At 40.7% G+C, this 23,841-nt stretch overlaps 1 protein-coding gene and 1 long non-coding RNA gene across 2 annotated transcripts in view; one reads left to right on the top strand and one right to left on the bottom strand.

Moving 5' to 3' along the window:
• Window positions 1-23,841, bottom strand: part of LOC136420836 (uncharacterized) — a 50,983-nt gene that overhangs the window by 4,218 nt on the left and 22,924 nt on the right. The gene's annotated exons all lie outside the window — the stretch shown is intronic.
• The window catches only part of LOC136420906 (oxytocin receptor-like), a 30,967-nt gene continuing 18,880 nt past the window's right edge, over window positions 11,755-23,841 (top strand). Inside the window, exons 1-4 of the mRNA XM_066408025.1 lie at window positions 11,755-12,102; window positions 18,251-18,353; window positions 18,768-18,938; window positions 21,637-22,051. Coding sequence (XP_066264122.1) covers window positions 11,849-12,102; window positions 18,251-18,353; window positions 18,768-18,938; window positions 21,637-22,051 — 943 coding nt within the window. The 5' untranslated portion in view covers window positions 11,755-11,848. The remainder of the gene's footprint in view (window positions 12,103-18,250; window positions 18,354-18,767; window positions 18,939-21,636; window positions 22,052-23,841) is intronic.

The following is a 23,841-nucleotide window of genomic DNA, read 5'->3' as shown; positions in this document are numbered from 1 at the left end:
CTGAACTTAAGTTGGGGAAGAAATGGAAATATAGGTTTTAATGATGCACAACATCTATCGACAGTAGATGTCTTCTAACTGGTTTCTGTTCATCTGAGGTTCATACAGTACATGTCCGTGACTTTGACACAAAGCCAAGGATGTCCCTATCTTCTCTACAGCATCTTAAGTAATCGTTGGTAATGGTGCCCGTGTTAGACGGTGTTTCTTTCAGATCGCTAAATTCAAACAAGGACATTATATAATGTCCTTGATTCAAAGGAGACGCCGTGAGTAGGTGTAGAAAAACACTTATGATGCAAGAATCTGTCGAAGAAAGTGATGATCATCTCCACTAGCGCACACTAACAGCCGTTACTTTCGCTTTGGTACAACTAATGACTGAACTTCAGACCTCCACAAGAGGGAAATACAGGTTCTAACAAGCCACGAGGCACAGAATGACAGTAGAGATTTTCCCACTTGGGGAATCTTCACAGCTGTCGGAGAAAGTGATGATCATCTCCCTGCATAACGCACAATAATATTTGTTACTTTCTCTTTGGTACAATTAAGAGGAGAGAAGAGAAATGGTTTATTAAATAGAAAAAGAAAATTGCAGCACAAATGCTGAATTGCCGTTTTCATACATACATGTCCTACATATTTAATCAGATCTTTACAGAACACTACACATTTTAAATTCATCATTATCATTCACCATATAACTCGACACCAATAAAAAACTAAAAGTCTGTTTAAACATTATCATTTGCTGGCATTTAACAGACGGACACAATAAGGTAGTGTACTGTTAAACATGCGCTGTGTACGGCACTTAAACTGTGATAGATCGGTACTGTTTCTGAGTGTTCCGTTCTCATTAACGTCTGAACTTCAGACTTCGACAAGAGGGAAGGGTAAGTTGCATGACCTTGAAACAAGGAAGTTGTTGCCTTTCCTGTAGCAAAATTAATGACTGAACTTAAGTTGGGGAAGAAATGGAAATATAGGTTTTAATGATGCACAACATCTATCGACAGTAGATGTCTTCCAACTGGTTTCTGTTCATCTGAGGTTCATACAGTACATGTCCGTGACTTTGACACAAAGCCAAGGATGTCCCTATCTTCTCTACAGCATCTTAAGTAATCGTTGGTAATGGTGCCCGTGTTAGACGGTGTTTCTTTCAGATCGCTAAATTCAAACAAGGACATTATATAATGTCCTTGATTCAAAGGAGACGCCGTGAGTAGGTGTAGAAAAACACTTATGATGCAAGAATCTGTCGAAGAAAGTGATGATCATCTCCACTAGCGCACACCAACAGCCGTTACTTTCGCTTTGGTACAACTAATGACTGAACTTCAGAACTCGACAAGAGGGAAATACAGGTTCTAACAAGCCACGAGGCACAGAATGACAGCAGAGATCTTCCCACTTGGAGAATCTTCACAGCTGTCGGAGAAAGTGATGATCATCTCCCTGCATAACGCACAATAATACTTGTTACTTTCTCTTTGGTACAATTAAGAGGAGAGAAGAGAAATGGTTTATTAAATAGAAAAAGAAAATTGCAGCACAAATGCTGAATTGCCGTTTTCATACATACATGTCCTACATATTTAATCAGGTCTTTCCAAAACACTACAAATTTAAAATTCATCATTATCATTCACCATATAACTAGACACCAATAACAAACTAAAAGTCTGTTTAAACATTATCATTTGCTGGCATTTAACAGACGGACACAATAAGGTAGTGTACTGTTAAACATGCGCTGTGTACGGCACTTAAACTGTGATAGGTCGGTACTGTTTCTGAGTGTTCTGTCCTCATTAACGTCTGAACTTCAGACTTCGACAAGAGGGAAGGGTAAGTTTTATATCTAATGTATCTAATGTATCAAAGTATGACAGTAAAGATCTTGTAAGAAGATGTACAAACAGTTATGATGCAAGAAGCTGTCGGAGAAAGTGGTGATCATATCCAGTGCATGACGAACAACAACATTCGTTACTTTCTCTTTGGTACAATTAACGTCTGAACTTCAGACTTCGACAAAAGGGAAAGACAAGTTCTAATGAGCCACGAGGCTCAAAATGACAGTAGAGATCCTCCCACTTGGTTCCAGTCATCTGCTTGTCACACAGCAATGTCCACGACTTTTGAAACACGGACATTCCTATATCTCTCGTGTTGCACAGTGAACGACTGAACTTTATTTGTGGACAATAGGGATGAAAGGAAATACACGTTTTGATAAAACACGCGGTATCTAACGACTTCCAACTGGGCTCTATTCAACTGCAGTCCCTTCATTAATGTGCTTGAATTTGCGAGAAATTCAAGGAAGTCCCTATCTAGATCTTCTCTAAAGTACAACGACTACACCTCAGTCAGCAACAGGAAAGAGGGGCTAGGGATGTACAAGTTTTAACCAACCCTGCGGCATCAAACGACAGTAGGTATCTTCCCACCGGATTCTAGTTATACTCAGTCCTTACAGTAATTTGCGTAACTTTGAAGCAATCACAAGGAGGTCCCCATCTTATCCACAGTACTTCAGGCAACAAGAGGGTAGACAGGATGTACGCGGCATGCATCAAATGACAGAATATGGTTTTCCCCGGTTCTTGTACAAAGCAAAGAAGTTCTTAATGGGAGGACCGGAGGTAAAGCTTTGGAGTGGGACTTCATACAGATAGTACTGTTGATGGTGGCTTCCTTGGTAAGTTACCAGATTGCCTTGAATTAAGAACTCTGCTTTGATCAATCAAATCGTAATGAAACACGTGGCATGAAACAACAGAACATGCCACGTGCTTCATTAGCATAGCATAGCAGCTCAACATTCACGCGCTATAATTAGCGTAACTTTGAAGCAAAGAAGGACCGGAGATAAGCCTTGGAACGGCACTCCGTACAGATTGGTACTTATGACCTGTGGCGAAATTCATGAGGAAAACGGTAGCTTCCTTCCTTATCTAGTCTACATACTGTAAATGCATTTAAATTCGCGTGGTTTTTATTTCGCGTTAAGGCGAACATGGAGTGTTTGCGGTGGTTTTAAGTTTGCGTCAGCGCCATAGTCACATACTGCTACAGTATTGGACAGACAAACCGCGAGCATAAAACCACCGCGAACATTTCTGCATTTACAGTAGTTCAGATGTGGGTGTGGTTAGTTGAAATATTGCCTTTAGGACCCAATGCACGTTGTTCTGAAGTCCTTGTGAGCAAGGCCACTTTTGTACACGTGCTTAATGTGATTTCGTCTCTCGCAGGTATCCTAAGTATCGACAGTTCAATGACGTCACCACCAAAGTGAACAGTGCATTAGACAACACATGTAACTCGCTACTAAAGGAAGACCTGCAGCAACCTTTATAGACGCACTCAAGAAAGACACTGGACTTGAAATGGATAGTTTACTCCAGGCGATGAAGGACCGAAAGACTTGGGCTGCCATCTCGACTCGTGACTGGAAGGTCTCGACATAAGCAGCAACTCGCTACTAGAATGGTAGAAGTGATAATGGCGATCTTACAGTAACTGTAAGATATGCCCACTGTCAGTTCAGGTTGAACACTCATTCACATAACATACAAACGCACACTCGTCTTCTTCTTCTTCCTCTATCCCCCAGTCTAACTATTTGACCGTTGGAGTAACACAGAAGGTCTGGCAACCAATTGTCTTCTTAGTGTTTCACTTAGTGCCGCGCCTATCTATTCTCCGATATTACCATCCCATCTTTTCAGTTGTATACCTCTCTTTCCTCCCCCCTGGACGATTCCTTGCGTGACAGTTTTGGCTAGTCCCTATGACCGTGACTCTCAAGTTTTCGTTTCTTTACTGGTCAGGTCGTCTTCGTTCGGACCGATGTTTCGTTTGACGCTATTTACTTCTTTTAGTACTTCAGTATTTGAGATGTGGTGTTTGCATGTGATCCCTGGAATTTTCCAGAAGCATGTCATCTATGTGGCCTGTATCAATTACTCCAGGTTCGTCACACGGCACGAAAACTGGGTTTATCAAATGCCTGATAAGGCTGACAGTACCAGATTAACCTGACATTAGTGTTGATATAGGCAACAAATACAAGTTATGGACATTTTTCGCTATTAGTAAATCCCAGTTCTGGTGCAGTGTCAGAACTAGTTGAATTTCAACGTGTATAAATCCATCCTATGTGTGGTAATGACAGTCTAGTTCAAGCATAATGATATCATGTTATATTTTCCACTCTCAATTCTAAGACTGGTTCTGACAAATGCAAAAATAGACATCGCTTGGCTAAGTTATGAATAAATGGTCTAATGATTGTTGGCGGAGGCGAGGGATCCATGGAACTCTATTTGTATATTGTTCATGTTTTGTGAAGTAAAAAGCTACTTTGATCAATGAAGTTCAAATTAAGCACGTGGCATCACACGACAGAAGATGCCACGTGTTTTCGTCATCAACCATCCGCTATAATTAGTGTTGGCTTGTAGCAAGGGCATTCTTAATCGGAGAACCGGAGGTAAGGTATTAGAGTGGCTCTCCGGAGAAATGGGTGCTCGGAATCCTAGGCGCCAAAGTCGCGAGGAAGACCTGAATTAATCTTACTTAATTAGACGGGTCAATATTCTTTAGAATTTATATATCAGTTATATGTATGATGCCTTCCCGTTTTTAGTCTCGTATATGCCAATTACGAAGGGTATTGAGTGTACAAATGCGAATAAAGGAGAGCGAAATGTTGTTTGCATTCGTAAAATAAGAAACACCGTCCCAAACTCCATCTTTATGCCAATAATAAGGCTGTCTGATTAGTGTTGAAATGCTAGATTAGGAAAGCGAAATGTTGTTTTATTTTATTTTATTTCATTTCAGTTCATTTCATTAGATAAAAGCAATGTGAAACTCTGTAAATGGTCATTTGTAATTGTAAGGATATGAATTGGCGTCCAAAATATCCGGCAATGTTGTTGTAATAGAATAAAGTTATGGCACCTTTAGGATCGTTTTTATGGCCCATAAAGAAAGAACACGGCGAGCAGTTATATCGTTCTATGACGTAGCGGAAGCGTTTAATTGTACACGATGTAGCAAGGAGAAACTAAATCTTTTGTCATGGAAAATCACCCAGACAGTCACACTGAATTAAGTAGTAAGATAACTTTTCATAATGATCATAAATGTACAAGAGACTCTGCATAGACAAATGCTGTTACATACCAATGGCGATCGTTGTGTTATTTTTCTAAGGTGCTCCAATCATGAACTGAAATGTAACGTTTTTTACAACATTTGACGCACTAATTTATGATATCAATCACTAAAACCTACTGTGGGATTCCAGAAATGCACGAACATCGGGATTTGCCATTTGTGGTAAATGCCGGGTTTGGTAACGGTTGCAAGAAGCTTGTAAAAGTCTGGTAACGGTTGCAAGAAGCAAACAAAACCAGACTTACCTGGCACTAACCACGCGGAGTGTTTGGATTTCCCCCTTCATATATATATCTAGACAAAGTACAGGTTTGTAATTCTTTGGCACTGTTTGTTTTTTGTCTTCAACACATTATCACAAGCATTCACCACGTTCAACCTCCATGATAAGCCAAGAGCCAACGCCGTGCCGAAACAGGAAAATAAATGTACAGTACATTACGGCATGTCAACTGCGAGGGGAACAGATGAGCCGTCGTGGTGAATCAATAACAGGGCGCAGCGGAGGCTGGCGCTCTCTCAACCCCATTATTTAATTTTTTGCTGCTCAGTGTGAGTGTTTCTGGGATTCCCATTTGTTTGCTTGTTTGTTCGTGTGTGTATGTGTGTGTGTGTGCATGCGTGTAGGTACATGTGTGTGAGTGTAGAGGTTTCTTGTGCATGTATGTGTGTGTGTGTGTGTGTGTGTGTGTGTGCGTGTGTGTGTGTGTGTATATGTGTTTTATGTGTATGTGTGTTTATCTGTGTGTGTGCGCGCGTTTGTGTGTGTAGTACAGATATAACGTTGGGTAACATAAATTCGTGGGGTACTTAAATTCGGGATTTTTCGGAAACGGGGTATTTAGGGATATGTGCTAGATGCAACATCAGTAATACCGCTAGAAATGCAAACTTGACAGACTAACGCATTCAGAACACTGTCTGAAAAGCTTCGATAACCATGCATTAGAAGTTGGCGACGTCAAAAACTCTCTGTCCCTTATTGACAGAGTCTGGGGGCTTCGTGGGAGACTCACACTGCACGGTTGTTCGCTGGTTTATAAGACAAATGTCACATCTCCTGCCTGCTAAACACAATTATTTACAAGACAACTTATTACAATCTCTTTTGCTAACCTGCAACTGGATTCTAAGTGTGATCAATCATCAAAACTCCTCTTTGTTGCTACAACCTACGGCACGTGTATTTTCCCGCCGCCATATTATTACCCAGAATCCTGTCGTCAAGCAGAGGACAAAAGGTTTGTGAGGAACACTTTTTTGTCTAGATGTTGCGTGTGATAGTGGACTGAAGACGATATTTTCCTCAAAGTTTGCTCCTAACACAACAAGGAACACATGGACATAGTAGTATAACCATTGCTACGGCATCCAGCTAACTTGCCATGAATAATGAACGCGTTGCCGTGACGGTGGGGATCGACTTTGAGTGACGTTCTACTTACTCAACAAACGGGATGTTAGCAAAGGCCTGATGTGTGCGGTGCGGCCGTTTTTTCGTGTATTTTTTTTACTTGGACACGTCTATATCCATAGCACTCTCCTCAAGCCAAGGATGGAACGAATAGCTGCTGTATAAAATGTGATTAGCGGTAAGATATTCAAGACGAATCTTCTCTCCCGAATTAATGTGCACCCCTGTCCGACAGCACCGTCATTGTGCGTGCGGCGGACGGTTGTTTCAAGTTGAAATATTATGGTGTCAGCACGACTAGAGACAAAATCTACCATATATATGATTAGTGCAAAGATAGTACATGATACTGACAGAATAATAGAAAAAAGGATGGTTTATTGTTCTGCTAGATTGATTTCGGTCAACCATTATCGGAAAAATCCCGAATTTATGTTACCCAACGTTAGATAGTTTGTTGATATCACCACGCTTTACTTACGGTCGAATCCAAAACTTCTCTCTGTGGGCGACATATGGTAGGGTCTCTGCCGATAATGTGCACACAGGTGGCGGATACTTTCAGGCTGGAAATTAATCTTTGTACTCATTTGTTGCTATAAACAATTACAAACACTTAAAGGCGACTGGTAATTCCTGCATTTTGGGACCGGATTTTTGGATAAAGTGGAGCGCCATATGCATTAGCGTATGTTTTCGATCTCGCTCCAAGGCCATCGACACCGCGCCACCACCAGGTGGTACTCTGAATAAAAGATCCCCTACTTCGTGAACTGGGGTATCTTCGGGGAATTGCATATCGATTCTGTGTTCTTCCAGTGATAGGATGGTCATGTCTGGATTTGGTTGTACACGGACCGGTACCCTGAATCGTAACAGTTATCATATTTTATGAGGAGACAATATGGCCTATGAGGTGAAAGGATCGAGTAGGGACACGTCAACAATAAACATACTATTACTTGTTTTGTCTGGACAGGTCCTTTTTTCAGGTATACCTGCGACTGAAGATGAAATGTTTAAAAAAATACAAATTTTCAATGATCACGGTATACCGGTGGGAACCAATGACCACTTCGTGGGAGAAGGCACTGAATGTAATGCCAAAAAAATGTGTCCGTTGGTTATTGTAGCCCTGAAATCCTCATTCCAAAAACAACTGTATGAACCTTTTAATGAGCTAAGTTGGTATGGACAAATGATATCAGCATTAAAGTTAACTTTAACAATTAACATGAATTCTTAAGCTTACTGTGAATGTAAAACAGACCAACATTATTGCAGCGAAGTAAAGACCGGCACACAGTCAATGAACTCTTGTGTAAGTCCATATAAAAGGTGGGATTATGATAAAGTTATTTCACTCTCTCCGCTAGTAAGTAAATCCTACGTACTGTACGGTCTCTACGCCAATAGCTGAAAAACAGGAAATCATCTTATTCCCAAAGCCTTACCAGCTTAAAAGGAGCTTTCGACTTTGCACGTTGTTTCAAAAGCCTTTGCTATTTTGAACACGTCCTAAATTTCACTTAGTCTCTCGCAGGTACTTTAAGTATCGACAGTTCAATGTACGATGTAGTGTTTCATTTTGGTGGTAGGTTCATTGAACTTAGCCTCCGTTTCAGACTCCTTCCGGCTGTTTCCTTTTTCAAGATACAGTTTTATTATTACATTTTTTTCTTAATGTCGGCCAGCAATACGAAAAAGAAAACGTAATAATAAAACTGTAAATTGAAAAAGAAAACAGCCGGGAGGAGTCTGCAACGGGGGCTAAGTTCAATGAATCCACCACCAAAATGAAACAGTACATCAAATAATAAATCTAACTCAAAACTAGAACGTTAAAAACCACAATCATTGTGATATCAAAGTAACTGCGCACGCATGCGCAAGATACACACAGCGTTAGGTTATTCATAATTATATGGAGCACTATTCATATGACATCACAAAAACGTACATTCGTTTTCAGAACAATTGAGTTTCAACGTTTGCATATCTCTCCCACAGGTGGTGATATAATGCCACTCCAGTTCAATTAAGCATGATGATATCATATCATGATATAGTTATATTGTTTTGTGTACTGGGACAGGCTCTGAAAAATGCAGGTAATAATAAATGGTCCATATAGGGTGGGAGTTATAGGGCCATTTTACTAGTACTATATTTCAAGTTTTGCCTATTTGCATATTTGCTCGTGTTAAAAGCTGCTAAAATCAATCAATCAATCAATCCATCAATCAATCAATCAATCAATCAAACGTTTTCGTTCAAACTTTATTCTGCATTTTTTGTCGTCATAGACACCAAAGTCATAACGTTGTTCCTCTGTGCGTTAGAGGCGTTTTTAAGGGATCAATCCTGGTTCAGCCACAAAGCTAAAGGTTAACTCCACTTAAATGCAAGACTGGGACTAATTGGCTTATATCTTATTGATAGCCTGCAAGGATGTGGACTAAGAGATTTTGTGTTTTACGTCTAGAGTTGGCAACAGCAAGAATTGATGGCTTTAAAGGTAAACGGGTAAGTACTGCACCGAGTGGCTACTGTAGCTTGGTTGGCTGAAATTTTAACGAATATTAAAACTGCATAATTCATCGACAAACCGTGCGCAAAGAAAGTCATTGCATTTGAAATGCTATTGAAACATGCATAGAAATCTACATACAACTCAAATAAAGAAGTCACGTTTGCACGTATAAGAGTCACGTTTGCAGGATTTCATGGTATAACCATAGCAGCACGTACAAAAGTCACTGTCTTTTACATCTCCAAGGAAAGACTAATTCCCGCAGGACATGTATAGAGGCTGTTGGGAATCTGGTAACCGCCAATAAAAACAAAAACAAATGGTCATTGAAGTTAACTTCTACACTTTATTTCCGTACACAATATAAAGCATTTAGCAGCAAACTTTCGACTAGGCCTATGTCACGTGACTTGAGCGGAAGGGTGACGTCAGTAGTCTGTATCGCCCCCCGTCTGTTTAGGGATGTTCATTGGTATCGACAGATAATGGAGAGAGATTTGAGACATCATTAGCAAACCTTGAAAGATCTTTGAAAGACCATGAAGATCATCAAAAGATCATTAGAAGAGCTAGGTGACCATTGAAAAGCCTTTAAAATACCATAGAAATATTTGGAAGACCTTGAAAACCATTGCAAGATCACTGGAAAAGCTTTTAGATCATTGAAAGATCATTTGAACATCTTTGTGATCCTTAAAGATCAGTAAAAGATTTTGAAAATAATTGAAAGATCACTGAAAGACTTTTAACTGATCACACTTCAATTTGCCGTCAAACAAATAGGTCTTGTGGAGACTTAGACCAAGATATGTCCAACGACGAACGAATAAAGGTCTACATGGCAATGTGAGAAAAACAACAGCTAAGGACGGAGATTTATCAAAAAATAACATTGCTTGTATTGTATACCTGGTAAACAGAAATTTACGAGAGCTAAGGAAGCTCGCAGTGAATCGGACAAAGTGGAAGGGACTGAAGGAAGACTGAATGCGGCTGCAGGATGTTTCAACTACTGCAGCAGCAGAAAACAGTGGACTATTATTACTACTAAACAGCCTCATGGCGAAACACACGGAGTTTGTACTGAGGAGTACAAGCTGCATGTCTTGAAAGATTTATTCCATCCACTCACATTGCGATGGACCCCTACCATCTTAGGTAACAATGGTGGCTTCTTGAACGTGCTCGTGGCTCTCCTCAAACACGGACCTCCATTTAAACTTAACATCCTATCCGAGGGACGTCCGAAGCTAGGTACTCATCTACACCTGAGTCGAGTGAGGGAATTCATGTAAAGTACATTTCCCAAGGTTACAACATCTGGAGATTCTAACTCAGTAACTCCAGCCCAAACTAAAGTTGAGTTTTATCGTGAAGAGGAGCCGCAATTCTGAGAAACCCGGATGTGCATAATGAGGCATGTCGACCCCCGTGCCAAGGGCAGCCCTGTCTGCTACCGCATGCTGTATATATTCATATCTGCCTGATTGTTAGACGGTGTTTTCGCGCTGTCGCTAATGACACTTAATGATACGATTGGGCACACTGCGGAAATTCAGGTAATTACATCTCCTCCTTGTAGTGACACGAGAGACAGCCAGGTCCGGTTGTTTCGAATAATAATGTTTAGCGAGTGCGTCTGTATCTACAGAGATTACACAAATATATTAATAAGCATACCTACATCTAGATATCAGTGGTTATCATACGTACGTATCGAGAAAATAGTCAATGGAGTATCAAGATCATGTATATGATCAGTTGATTTTAGCAATATGCAGCAATTATTAGTACCAGTGAAAGCTTGAATGCTGTATTTATAAATTAATAATGTAACGCAACTTATGCATAAATCTCATTCCTCAATATTGAAACCAAATCTTCTTCCCTGGTTTTATAGATATGCATAGCTGCTGTTGTTTGATAGATTTCCAGCCAAAGAGGGTATCAAAGTCTCAGGTTCATTGTTATTTTCCTCAAATGCGACCAGTAACGTAGACAGGAATGTGGCATTTGAGGGCTACTAAATCATCTTAACGCTAAGATTCTCTAGTGGCTTACACGTAACCACAGTTTAATGATTTAATCATTTTATCCAATATCGAGGGCATTGGGATGATAAAGTCAAAAACGGGAATAATACTTCGCGCTTTAATGGCTTAACGGTTTTCCTAGAGGAAAGACTATCACTGACGCTGTGCGTCACTCAGGGTTAGTCCATTATATGAATTCGTCAGGGGTGGTCCAGATGCAGTTTTAGTTATTCCAAAATTTGAATATGGTGGGGGCATATAGATAATCATGCGCGCACGTTTTCGTGAATAAAAACAAAACGTGCGTACATGAATGAAAATGACATTGGCATAAGGAAAAATAATTGTTCACCACCTCTACCTATGTTAATTGCCGACTGTTGACGTAAGATATGACGTTCACCAACCAGCGCTTTCCTTCAAAGACTTCTTCCTAACGAGGTTCCCTCTAAGCTTGTCACGTCATGTACCATGAATGGATGGTACCTGGCGTTGTGATTGGTCCTCCGTACACACGCACTAAGCACCTCTGGCCAGTTAAACAGCTTCTTGGCTGGTGTAGGCCTAGTGCGAGCCCTCATCCTTAACAACAAGGTCCACAGCATCGCGACTTCAGAACATATTCCCACGGCACAGCAGGGGGGTAGAGAAGTTAGAGTCGCGAACATGGCAGGCGACGACCTGGACATCAACTCCCACTGGGAGCCCATCCCCTTTAACTACTCCGGCAACGCGACCAACGAGACGTTGCCGTTGCTCACCAGAAGCGGCGAGCGGGACGAGACGCTAGCGGCGGTCGAGATCGGTGTTCTCGGCGTGCTGTTCTTCCTGGCCCTGACGGGGAACAGTTACGTTCTCGCCGACATCTACCGGAGTCGCACTCATCACAGGAGGATGCATCTCTTCCTTGCCAACCTCTGGTAATGTTTGATCAATCAATTCTTTCTGATTAAAAATGTTTCCTTTTGTTATGCAATATTATCTTAATGAGAGTTGACGGAGGATGTAACAAGAGGTAAGTGAGCATGTTTTAAAGTTTCTTATTCTTTATCATATCATATCTACCTTAGCGAGACGATTTACTTAATAAGTAACATGCACTACCACCTTCCTTTTTTGTTTTACGTGTAAAGCCTTACATTTCTAATACTTAACATAGTGCGTAGCAGAGAATATGTTTACGACCAGGAATGACATTAGGCTTGTTCTACGCAATCGACTCCTTTATTCTCATATACTGTCTTGACGTTTGCTCGATCTACTGACAAGACCCTTCTCCATCCTTCCCCCTTCGATACGGATTGTTACACAACGCTACTCTAGAATTTGTAGCACTGCGAGGGAAAACTTTCTAAGATTTCCATCTAAAGTATTTCCCAAAAGGTTCAAAGCATAGGGATTTCAATAATCCCTATTGCAGCCCTGTTTTGAAAGAGATAAGTCTTGATAGCGTTGCAGGTTCATTTTAGTTTTGGCACCCTTCTTGGTTCAATGACAGAGGCAGTCCATTTAGATGAAGGCTGCTCTACGGGATAATGCTGGAATGGGATGCTACATTTTTCATCCCATGAAATATCTAAAATCAATCCGTGTGTCTCGCATTATATCGTGCCTCCCTCTGTGCCCCAGTCGTTGATAAATACTGCCATAGCTTTCTTATATAAGAGGGTATAGTAAGGTCAGGTTCTAAGCTCTTCACTCACTCGTTCAACCCCATATTGCAGTCATGACAAGCATGAATGCGAACGACAATCCCCGTATAACGTGATCTCTGGGCGTAATATAATCCAAGGCTTAACATTTCATTTGCAGTAATATATCACGGTCCCCTTGGGACAATACCCTGCCTTACACTGCCTCCAACCCCACCACCTTAACGTTTGCCTCAAATAAGTGACACCCTTAAGAAGATTAATCCGTGGCAATCTGCAAGAACGCTGATGAGAAATGATTGAGGGAGTTGGCCAAAAACGTAACGACGCGGGGACAACTGCAGAAAATCGATAGACTGAAGACTATAAAATATACAGTATTTAAAATACTGATGGGCGGTCTAAAAGCCATGGGACGAAACATCAATACGTTAATATCAAAGCTATCAATCAAAACAACTAGCCAACCAACCAACAAGCATGTTGGTTGGCTAGTTGCTTTGATATAGGAATCAAAACAATCAAAACAACTAGCCAACCAACAAGCATGTTGGTTGGCTAGTTGCTTTGATATAGAAACCAAAACAACTAGCCAATCAACTATCAAGTTGGTTGGCTAGTTGTTTTGATGCACCGTTATTAGTTGTAGTAACTATAGAAAACCACCCAGTCAGCGAACCCAAGCATATCGAGCCCACTCGGCAGCTGTTAGTACTAATATATCTTCCAACCAATGTTATTATTAGTTCATGAACCGCGCAGAGGGGAATCTGGGCTCTATATCGACCGCTGTAGTCTTCTATAATGCATGTGCCTAACCGAAATTAACAATTTTCTCCCATTTCATTGCTTAGTCAATAACAGAGAAATAGTTCGTTTGCGCATCAACATACTTCAGGGGTTACGACAGACTATACCTTATCCTATTTTCTAGCTTTTGATGAATCGTGAATACTTAGCAAAGAGCAAGAAATACATCGTTGATGAAGATTAGACATCCAGGTAATAGGATGCGCCCAAAATAGAGTTTTGGTATAAAACCTGGTTTCCCAGTCCTTTCCTTAGTCACTGACGAATGATAGCGGATGCTGTCTGAAACGTCTGACTGTTTAAAAGTTTATCCAGTTGCTTGAATAACTATTGTTGGCGTAAGAAATACATATTTGCAACATTCACAAGGCAGAGTAATTACTCCAGCCGTGAAAGATCACTTCGTATACAGTTTACATTTACGATGTACATTTATGTAACGAAGCCGTGTATTAAAAGGCAATGCAGTGTTTAACATATAGCCTTTTCCATGAATTAATAGACCGTCCCTAATTGTTGTGATGCACTTTTCACCCCTGGATCAATGCAACGGTTGATGTCCGTGACATGAGCTATTTAATGCCATGTAGGGGTGATCAGGAAAACTGCCTCTTTTCAGACAAGATGATTTAGAGAATTCATCCTGTAGAGAGATACCGCATGTTGCTTATTAATAACCTGAATCGTTTTGCCACACGCTAGAACAAATGCGTCATAGATATAAGTCATTCAGTCTATTTGCCATACGTTAGAACAAATATCATAGATATGTCATTCTGTCTCAAATGCTGTATTGCTGTCTTGCAAGTTTCATCGATTTATACCTATTCATTCCTTCTTTCTAATTCTCCCTTCCCCTCTCAATCATTCCCTTCTCCATCCTAAAATAAGATGTTCATAACACAATCTTATACTGACTAAATATTTGTTTAGACATGGTGCACTTGGATTGCTCGAATGCGAGAACCTCTTTTAATAGACTTTATATTCTAAAGGGGCTAGGTTCAACTTAACTGCTGATTCATTGCATAAACCGAATTGTGGAATTGATGCATCGATTATTCTAGCGAAATGAAGGAGCAAGAAGACACTGATTAAGTAAAGGCGTCGTTTTAGGAGTCTCTGAATACTATAGGATCAGTAACACTAATGAAACCGTATTTTTACGGGCTTTGCTGACGAGGTTGACGGATAGATTCCATCTACTGCGTACCTAGGGGCATGATAGCATTTTGATACGCACATTTAATCAAAACGTACCCGCACGACATAATCTAGTGTTTCATTTCAACGTTGACCAAGGCCGAGAAAGGTCTGGATCATAGTCTCTGATTGGTCAAGGCCTTCAGGACCTTGAAAGTAATCAACGAGGCCGACGTTAATACTGCCAGATGTTTTGAAGCTTTTTACCGCATTCCAAGTTTAAATTAATAAACTGTGGTTTATCAATACATACACGGTAGTAATCATATGAGAAGTCACGACACGGGGACATTAGAAGTGACAGGGTATTAGTCGTAGACAGTTCCTAGATGGTTCTCAATGATACGTGCCGTATGGTGTAAAATTTAGATTCAATAAAGACTCAATTTTGTTCTAACGACACCACACAGGCTCCCAGTCGAAGCGGTTTTAGATCCTTTTTATTACTATGATTCGATAAGGGTGATATCTATGTGGCAGTTATACTGCCATGATCATGATAATGACCGTGACATGAGCCATGGCCATGGCAACTGAACTGCTTTTCAGGCACGATAATTAAGGTTGGTCAAGGTCTCCAGGACCTTGAAAGTACTCAACGAGGCCAACGTTAATACTGCCAGATGTCTTGAAACGTTTTACCGCATTCAGAGTTTGAATACAAAAACTGTGATTTAATAATACATACATGGTACTGGTAGTGATCATATGAGAAGTCACGACACGGGGACATTAGAGGTGACAGGGTATTAGTCGTAGACAGTTCCTAGATGGTTATTGATACGTGTCGTATGGTGGAAAATTTAGATTCACGAAAGACTCAGCTTTGATCTAACGACACCACACAGGCTCCCAGTCGATGCGGTTTAGATCCCTTTTAGTATGAATAGATAAGGGTGGTTTCTATGCGGTAGTTTACTGCTGAAAGTACGCATTGGCACACAACCCTGAGCACCTAGCGTGCCTGAGACAGTGTTCTTGCACGTAAAGTAGAACGTCTAATGGAAATAACCTCGTTGGAGCTGGCGTACTAGGATCTGCGAATATTTTGCAGATCAAAATCAATAAAGTGTAACATTTTTGTAGATATTACATTTACGTCTTGAAATATGTAAATGAACCCGTTCATTGCGCGTGTTAGTTACAGTGTCAATGCCAACGGTATGTTTTCATAAGAGATGGAATTACATTTTCATCTTCTCTGATGTACATCAGTATGAATGTTGAGGATTTTAAGGACTTGGATTACCGCAAAATCAACACACTAATGAAAACGTAATTTCAACCGGGGTAACGGAGGCACCTGTGTAATAGAATCTTTAACAGTTTGACAAGAAGGTACAATCAACAGACCGGGTATGATATTAATAAAAGCTTCAGCTAGTTTAGGAAATGTATTGGATACCGCAGTGTTTTCGCCCTTGCATTCTAGATGTGCAGACTATTGTTTCTGCAATTTGATGATATAAACAGTATTTTTGGTCAAATTAACAGTTATGAAAAAAATTCAGCTTATATTCCAGTCTGGAATATTACAGCTGCATCATGGCAAATTGAACCCTTATCAGGAATTCTTGAGCTTTAGAATCATTATTAATAATTTTATGCATAAATGGGGCGCATCATACATTTGTAATAGCAAGGTGGGAGTCAGTTATTTGAATACATTGTAATCGTGTACGCCAAATGACTGTTATTCAAGCAACTGGATCAAATTTCGAAACAGACGTTCCAGACAGCATCCGCTATCTTTTGTCAGTGACTGCGGATGCTGTCTGCGGAAAGACAGTGGATGCTGTCTGAAACGTCTGTTTCAAAATTCTATCCAGTTGCTTCAGTTACTGTCATTTGGCGCATCACATTGGATGTATAACCTTCATCAACGTATTGTAATTATATGATTCCAAAAATTTTATAGAAGTCCAAATTACCCAAATCATTTACCATTCACTCAGTAGTATAAATAATGCATAACTGTATAGCTCTTTATACTATATTCCGGTGAATTGTATTGGATTTGGTCAAACTACATCCTATAGTAACTCGGATCTAAAGGTTAGAAGTTAGAAGCAAAGACGGTATTACATGTTTGTACAAAGCCACTAAGCCACTTTACCGCCCAAATTGCCTGTTCCTGCCCACAAAAAAGGCCGGCACGCGAGCGGTAGTCGGTGGCTTCCGCCGTAGTCATTGTAGGCGGCAAAACAAAGCAACGAGCACCGCCGGCAAGCAAGCGGCCCAGTGGTAGTCGGCACTACAGAGCACCACCCACAAGCGAGCCGCACCGGCGGAAGTTGGTACTACAAAGGAGCACGCACGGCTTATAAAGCTTTCCCGTATCTGTTTATTAATCTGTATCTAAATAGAGGGTATAACCGCCCCTCAGCGTAACACACCGGTTCGCAGGCACGCGGCGCGACAGCAGTTGGATATAGTACCGTAGTGTTAACAGTGACTAAATGACAAGTCACAACTAACCTTTGCACATCTAACTGTAAGCGTTGTTAAAAGCTATCTAGTGAGGATGCAGGTACAGTACTTGCATGGTGGCATTGAGCTTTTACACGAGAGGTAAGAATTTACATGTGATGCTCTGACTAGCTTGCTACCTCCTCTGACGCGTGAAAAACATGGTCAGAGGCACGTATAAAGCCGTGGTGATGATGTTATAGCTCTACCCTTCCACTCCACTAAACTACCGCTGTGTGAGTTATAGCTGGATTTGTTCCTGTCTGAGTAAATCTATCATCTTCAAAGTATACTCAGGTCTAACCCCCATAGTATCTCAACAGCACGTTCTCTTCGAGCCCCTTTATTCACAATTATTACGCCTCACAGGGCAGTATTGGATTCTTCTATCTCCTATTAGGGTGAACGCATCATTCACAAATATTCTTACATGGCAGGCAATGATCTGAGTAACTATGGGTCAGATTTGGAGTTCATGGAGTGTGTGGAGTCTCCTTATCTATATTCAAAAGGAATATAGCACCCTGGTTGTGATTATATGTGTATGATGCCCGTGTGTTTAACTCTATTCCTTTGCTACTGCCGTACGGTACATTTAACCGCATATAACTATGTAATAAATCGTCAAATCAAAAGCTACCAAAACGCCCACGTATCTTTGGATGAACAAAATTTTCTCCCTTATCTAAACACTGTATTTGCCAAAAATAGTTACTCAAGCAACTGGATAAAATTTTGAAACAGACGTTTAAGACAGCATCCGCTGTTGCTTGAGAAACTATTTTTGGCGTATCTCATTACCTGGATGTCTAACCTTCATCAACGTTAACCCTGTATTGTTAATTGTTTACATCTGTAATGCCGTTCATTATTTCATGTTCCTGCCTTTCTTTATCAATGTGATGACATTCTTCTGAATTGTTTTATCCCGCAGCATCGCGGATCTGACCGTGGCTCTGTTCAACATTCTGCCCCAACTCATCTGGGACGCGACCGACCGTTTCCTGGCAGGGGACTTCCTGTGTAGAGTTGTCAAGGTGAGGACCATAGTATTTCCGGGAATCTGGTGTGAACCTCCATAAAGTTTCAAAAATAAACTCATCTTCGATGAAGCATTTCAAAATCTTTGTTACTCTTACTACAAATTATTGCTATTGTCATCATCATCATCACACGCGTACATACGCAGGGGAAAGTGCATCTCGTTCTGTATTGTGTTTAGTTTGTTGATTTCATTCAAAGTTTTAAAGTTAACATTTTACAATTGGATGCACTACTCAATTGAGACATGAAGCTGAAAATGTGGCTATGGGCCAGCAGTTATTGTATAAGATATGACACACTGACTTATCATACCATGATTCTGGTAGCACAATGTGAAAAAGCATTGTTCACCTACAAAAATAAAACCGTTTTAAAGCACATTAACAAAACCCGTCTGTTTTCTCTAGTACCTCCAGTTGACGAGTCTATATGCTTCGTCGTTCGTTCTTGTCGGCTCGGCTCTGGACCGCTACACGGCCATCTGCCACCCCATGTCTGCCGTGACGAGGACCGTGTACAAGCCAAAACGTGTCCTCCTGCTCTGCTGGGTATTCTCAGCCGTCTTCGGACTTCCACAGGTAAGCAGCACGTACTCAGAACCTATGGTAATTACCTTGATGAAGGTTTAAAACCATCCAGGTGATAAGATACGCCAAAAAACAGTTACTCAATTCAGCAACTCGATAGAATGTTGAAACTTTCAAAATCAAAATTTTATCAAGTTGCTTAAGTAATTGTTTTTAGCGTATGTTCTTTACCGCATATAAGCCATAAGGTCGTGTTTGCGTATATAGGGATGATATTCCGCGCATAGTTTTCATAAAGTTGTGTTTGAAATCACATGCAACGGACCGAATTTTGATGCATCGTTAACCAAACATTAAGCAGAAGCCGCGATGAAGGCTATTGTAACTACATGACGAAAACTCCCAGATGTGTCGATTTATTGTTGACTATTGACTTTGCCTCTGATTATTGACAAATACAAACAGTTCATTAACTAGGCTGATGGTCCGGAGTCTCGCGCAAACACATTGCGTTCTGGGACAGTGCTCAGGCATGGATGACCCCAGTGATCGCCTGCCAATTTCGCAAAATGGAAGATTTAATTAAAAAAACACGTACCCCGCTTATCAACGTGCTGATAGAATCATGCATCTCCATCGTGAAAGCGAAAGTAAAACGAAACCTGATGATCGATTAACCTTGTCAACTTGTCCTTGGCCTTCAGATTCAATTAATGATAACTTTTATTAACTGTGAGGGCGCACTAATTAGGTACGTCACCGTATTAGTTTAACGTCAACTAGATCTCAATCAAATTAAATAAGTATGCAAGAGGATAGATGCCATGCATTGATTGGAGCGTCGGCCGCAATTAATTTACTTAGATTGCTTTGATACGCCTGTCTGAGAAAATGATAGCTGAATACTTTGAAAACAGGGCCATGCTTTGCTGTTCCACTTGCATATACGTTCCTCATGCCTTGATCCAAAACAAAATTATCTGCATTGTATATCTTCATCATATAGGCACAGTTGACTCGTAGCATCTTAAACCAATGCATGGTTGTGATGCACCTTTGAGCTGTTGGACAAACGAGTGAACGTTCAATTTCGGTTTGGGATATGCAAGAAAAATGCACGTACACCGGATACATTTCTTGTAGAACTACAAAGGAAATTTTGAAAGTCCATCAAAGGTTGATATATGATAATTTGAACCCCATGTGCGTATGGTTGTGACGCATATTTGAGCCGTTGGACAATCGAAGTGAACGTTCAATTTCGGTTTGGGATATGCGAGGAAAATGCACATACACCGGATACATTTCTTTTAGAACTACACAGGAAATTTCGTAAGTCCACCAAAGGTTGATGACCCCATGCGCGTATGGTTGTGACGCTTCGTGAGCTGTTGGACAATCGAAGGGATGTTCAATTTCCTCTTCTAGAATTCTGTAACAGGTTTTTGGGAGTATCCCCAAGGATACCGTCGTGCATTGGCAAACTAATCTGCAAGCAGATCCTAGGGTGGCGGGACAGTATTCTTGGACCGAAGCAACATCCATTTGCCTAATGTGGCAAATGGATATTGTTTCGGCCCATTGATATTGTCCCGCCACCGTAGAGTGTGCTTTCAGATAAGTAGCAATCTACAGAATATACATAACGTTCACGTTACTCCCAAGCTCCCAAATCTCCATGGGAAGTTTACAATTCTTAAAAGATCAGTTTACCCAAACTCGCTCTCCTCAGGCAAATGTCACATAGCTGTTAGTTTAACACGAAACTGATGCAGCCATTGCTGTAGGGGATTGATAAGTGTAATTCATACGTCAGTCTAGGGGACCAGAAAAATCGATTTGGCACCATGCTCTCCTAATAACGCTGCCATTGCAAGCAGCAAATTTGTCGCCTTCCTTTAGATACCATCATCGCCTTGGCGCTAGAAACTGGAAAAACCTATGGTACTAATGAGAAAGCTAAGTTAGAACATCCCTGGCACATGGCAAGTATGATTGAGGATAAAGCAGCGCGACACAGGGCGCGACTGGGATATGTATATCTAAGCTACTCTTAAACTTACAAATCCTTCCCCTAAATAACAAGAATGAATGATGTAAGTAATGATATTCAGTTCTCTTTTGCGATAACAAAGTAGTATTTCAGTGAAGTATGTTATTTCTAAGTTTACCGACATTAGTGCTAAGGTTCATCAGAGAAAATGTTAGGTAAGTACTTTCTTTCACTTGGACGCGCGCCTTATTATACCCCGGCATTTTTTGTCAAATGTGTAGAACCAAGAAAGCAGCAAAAGTTTTCATGATTGTTTGAAACATAATAAAACTATTACAATCTATTTAGCTGAAAGCACTCTTCGAAAGTCATCTTCCATAAACTTCAAATGACTGGAATCGACTTGAGGTACTTGATGAATAGAATATTACATATACGAGGGAAGTCAGAAAGCAATGCCATTAGTATCATAGCAGGTTCATTTTTGTATGAAAACAGTTAGAATTTCGCACAAATGTAAATGCACATATCTTTTTGAGACTGAAATATCTCAATTTCATGCTCAGATTTTTATGAGCGACTGAATAACAAAGTCAGATAGTTCAGCCTCAAGAAGATCTATGCCTTTAAATTTGTGGCAAATCTCAACTCATTTCGTACAAAAATGAATCTGCTCTGACACCCCTCGTTTATCTAATTGTTTCGCGTTGTTTTTCGGACGGCAATGGCATATGTACATAATCTCTGTCCACTTAGATCCAGATCTTCGGCCTACGAGAGGGTCCCCATGGGTACCCCGACTGTTGGGGCCTCTTCATCCTCCCCTGGGGCCAAACAGCCTACGTCATCTGGTGTAGCCTCTCACTCTTCTTCATCCCCTGCCTCATCATTGCTACCGCCTACACCCACATTTCCATCGAAGTGTGGAGGGTGTATCGTGAGGAAAAGTCCCCCGGTCAGCTGCAGTACCGCCGAGCCAGTCGCTTCGACGTTCCGATCCGATCCGGTAAATTCCGGCCCCGAACGCACCGCGTGGGCGGGGATTTCCGGGCCACGAAGATCCGGACGGTGCAGATGACGTTGGTGATCGTCATCGCGTACATCTTGTGCTGGTCACCCTTCTTCATCATGCAGCTGTGGGCAGTGTTCGACCGCAATGCACCATTCGAAGGTTCGTTCGTTTTTTCTGTTTATCAAAGTACGAGGGGGAGTCAAAAGAAATGCAAGTGATTTTATAACAATGAATTGAAATATATACATAATATGGTTTACTTGGTTGAAAACTTTTGCAGCCAAGAGTCTGAATTCAAGATGAATTTGCATTTCATGACCTCCAACGTGGCTTAAACAAGAAGATATGTGCCATTAGCGTTGTGCCAAGTTTCAACCCATTCGATGATAAATGAGTTTCTCGTAAAAGTTGTATGTTACATTACTTTTTGAATCCCCCTCGTAAGTTTGGCCACGGCAGAGTGAGAGAATGAGCTATACATTGAGGCTATGTTTGAACAAAGTTTGGGGCTGAGTATTTAAATAGCATGGCCAAGAAAAAAGGGTTTCAAATCTTACTGGTGAGTAGCACTCACCACTAAATCAGATATGTAGGTATGTGTAAATACATTTCTGAAGAAGATGTTTTTAATGTTTGAAATGACATATAACCTTTAAGCCGTCGACGCGTCGTAAATTCTGCAACAAAAACTCGATGGACAGCTTTTAAAACACACTTGTTATTTGATACCATTAATATATTATTAAAGATAAAACATTAATTTGCCTGCAGCGTTCCGCTCACTCACAGATCAACCGACACAAATTGTCTGATGATGTGAGTGGTAAGAGCAAAGCCATATACATGTATATATCAGAAACGAATTCAAACGATGCCGGTGATGGAAAATCACTAGCACAATGAGGTATGTTGAGGTCTTTGTCCTGATGCTTCGGTATATAAATTGGATATGTGACAATACTAGTAACACTGTGCCTGTCCTCGAGGGTGGTCCCCAAATGTTCATAGATACAATTAATCGCCAGAGTTTGATTTGATATTCACACGCGTTTTATACTACTTATGATGGGCTGTAATTGCAGTAGCGCGGGCGTTCACCTTCCTTAATAACGGCTGGACGTGATTTGCCATGAATATCTGGCATGGCAACGAAAAACAATCCAAGGACAAGAAAACTCTTTTGTCCACTGCAATAACCGATACTTATTAGGGGGACCATAATAGCCGGTTACAGCCTTGGCCCCTTTGAGATGAAAACCTTTCCACATGCTATTGTGCGCAATTTTGTTGTAATAGTAGCAAATGGAAATGTCACACGAGAGAGCAGTCTCAAGCGCTTGTGAGGGATGGCTAAAAGGGTATTTAAGTGGTGAAAAAGTTTGTAGAGCTATACAATAGTCTAAGTAATGATAGAAAGATGTGAAATTTCTTTCAGACAAATTGATCTGGACCTTTATGCACATAAGCATGGCTTATCTTCAAGCTCCAAGTAGGATTCACGGTATAACACGTAACGAAGACGTTAAAGATAGGTATCTACAAACTTGTAAAATACAATCGCCAAGTAGTTGTAAAAGAACTGACCTACACCACAAGTTACGCGAAACGGATTATCTATAGTATACCCATTAACCGGGGTACTTTGATGTTAGAGTTAGCACTAAGTGGTCTCTGTGGAAAATGGGGCATTTTACGACTTGATTTCTGAATACCGATGATACAATAGAAGCAATTCAGCAGTTTCTTTGGTATCTATCACCAAGAATGGATTGGGCGTAAGTTTTCTGCTGAAGGCCACTGAACACGTCACATTTCACAGACGTTTTTTCCAGACTTTCCCCATGATGGCCTAATTAAAATTGACTTAGCATTTTATGACGATGGGGGCTTTTCTGAATTAGGGCGTAACGTGTTTGATGTGGACGTTCAGTAGTGAAAGGACCTTGTGA

Source organism: Branchiostoma lanceolatum, chromosome 15, assembly GCF_035083965.1.
Source record: "Branchiostoma lanceolatum isolate klBraLanc5 chromosome 15, klBraLanc5.hap2, whole genome shotgun sequence".
NCBI lineage: Eukaryota > Metazoa > Chordata > Leptocardii > Amphioxiformes > Branchiostomatidae > Branchiostoma > Branchiostoma lanceolatum.
Note: the sequence above shows the minus strand (reverse complement) of the source record. Positions and strands in the feature narration are given on the sequence as shown.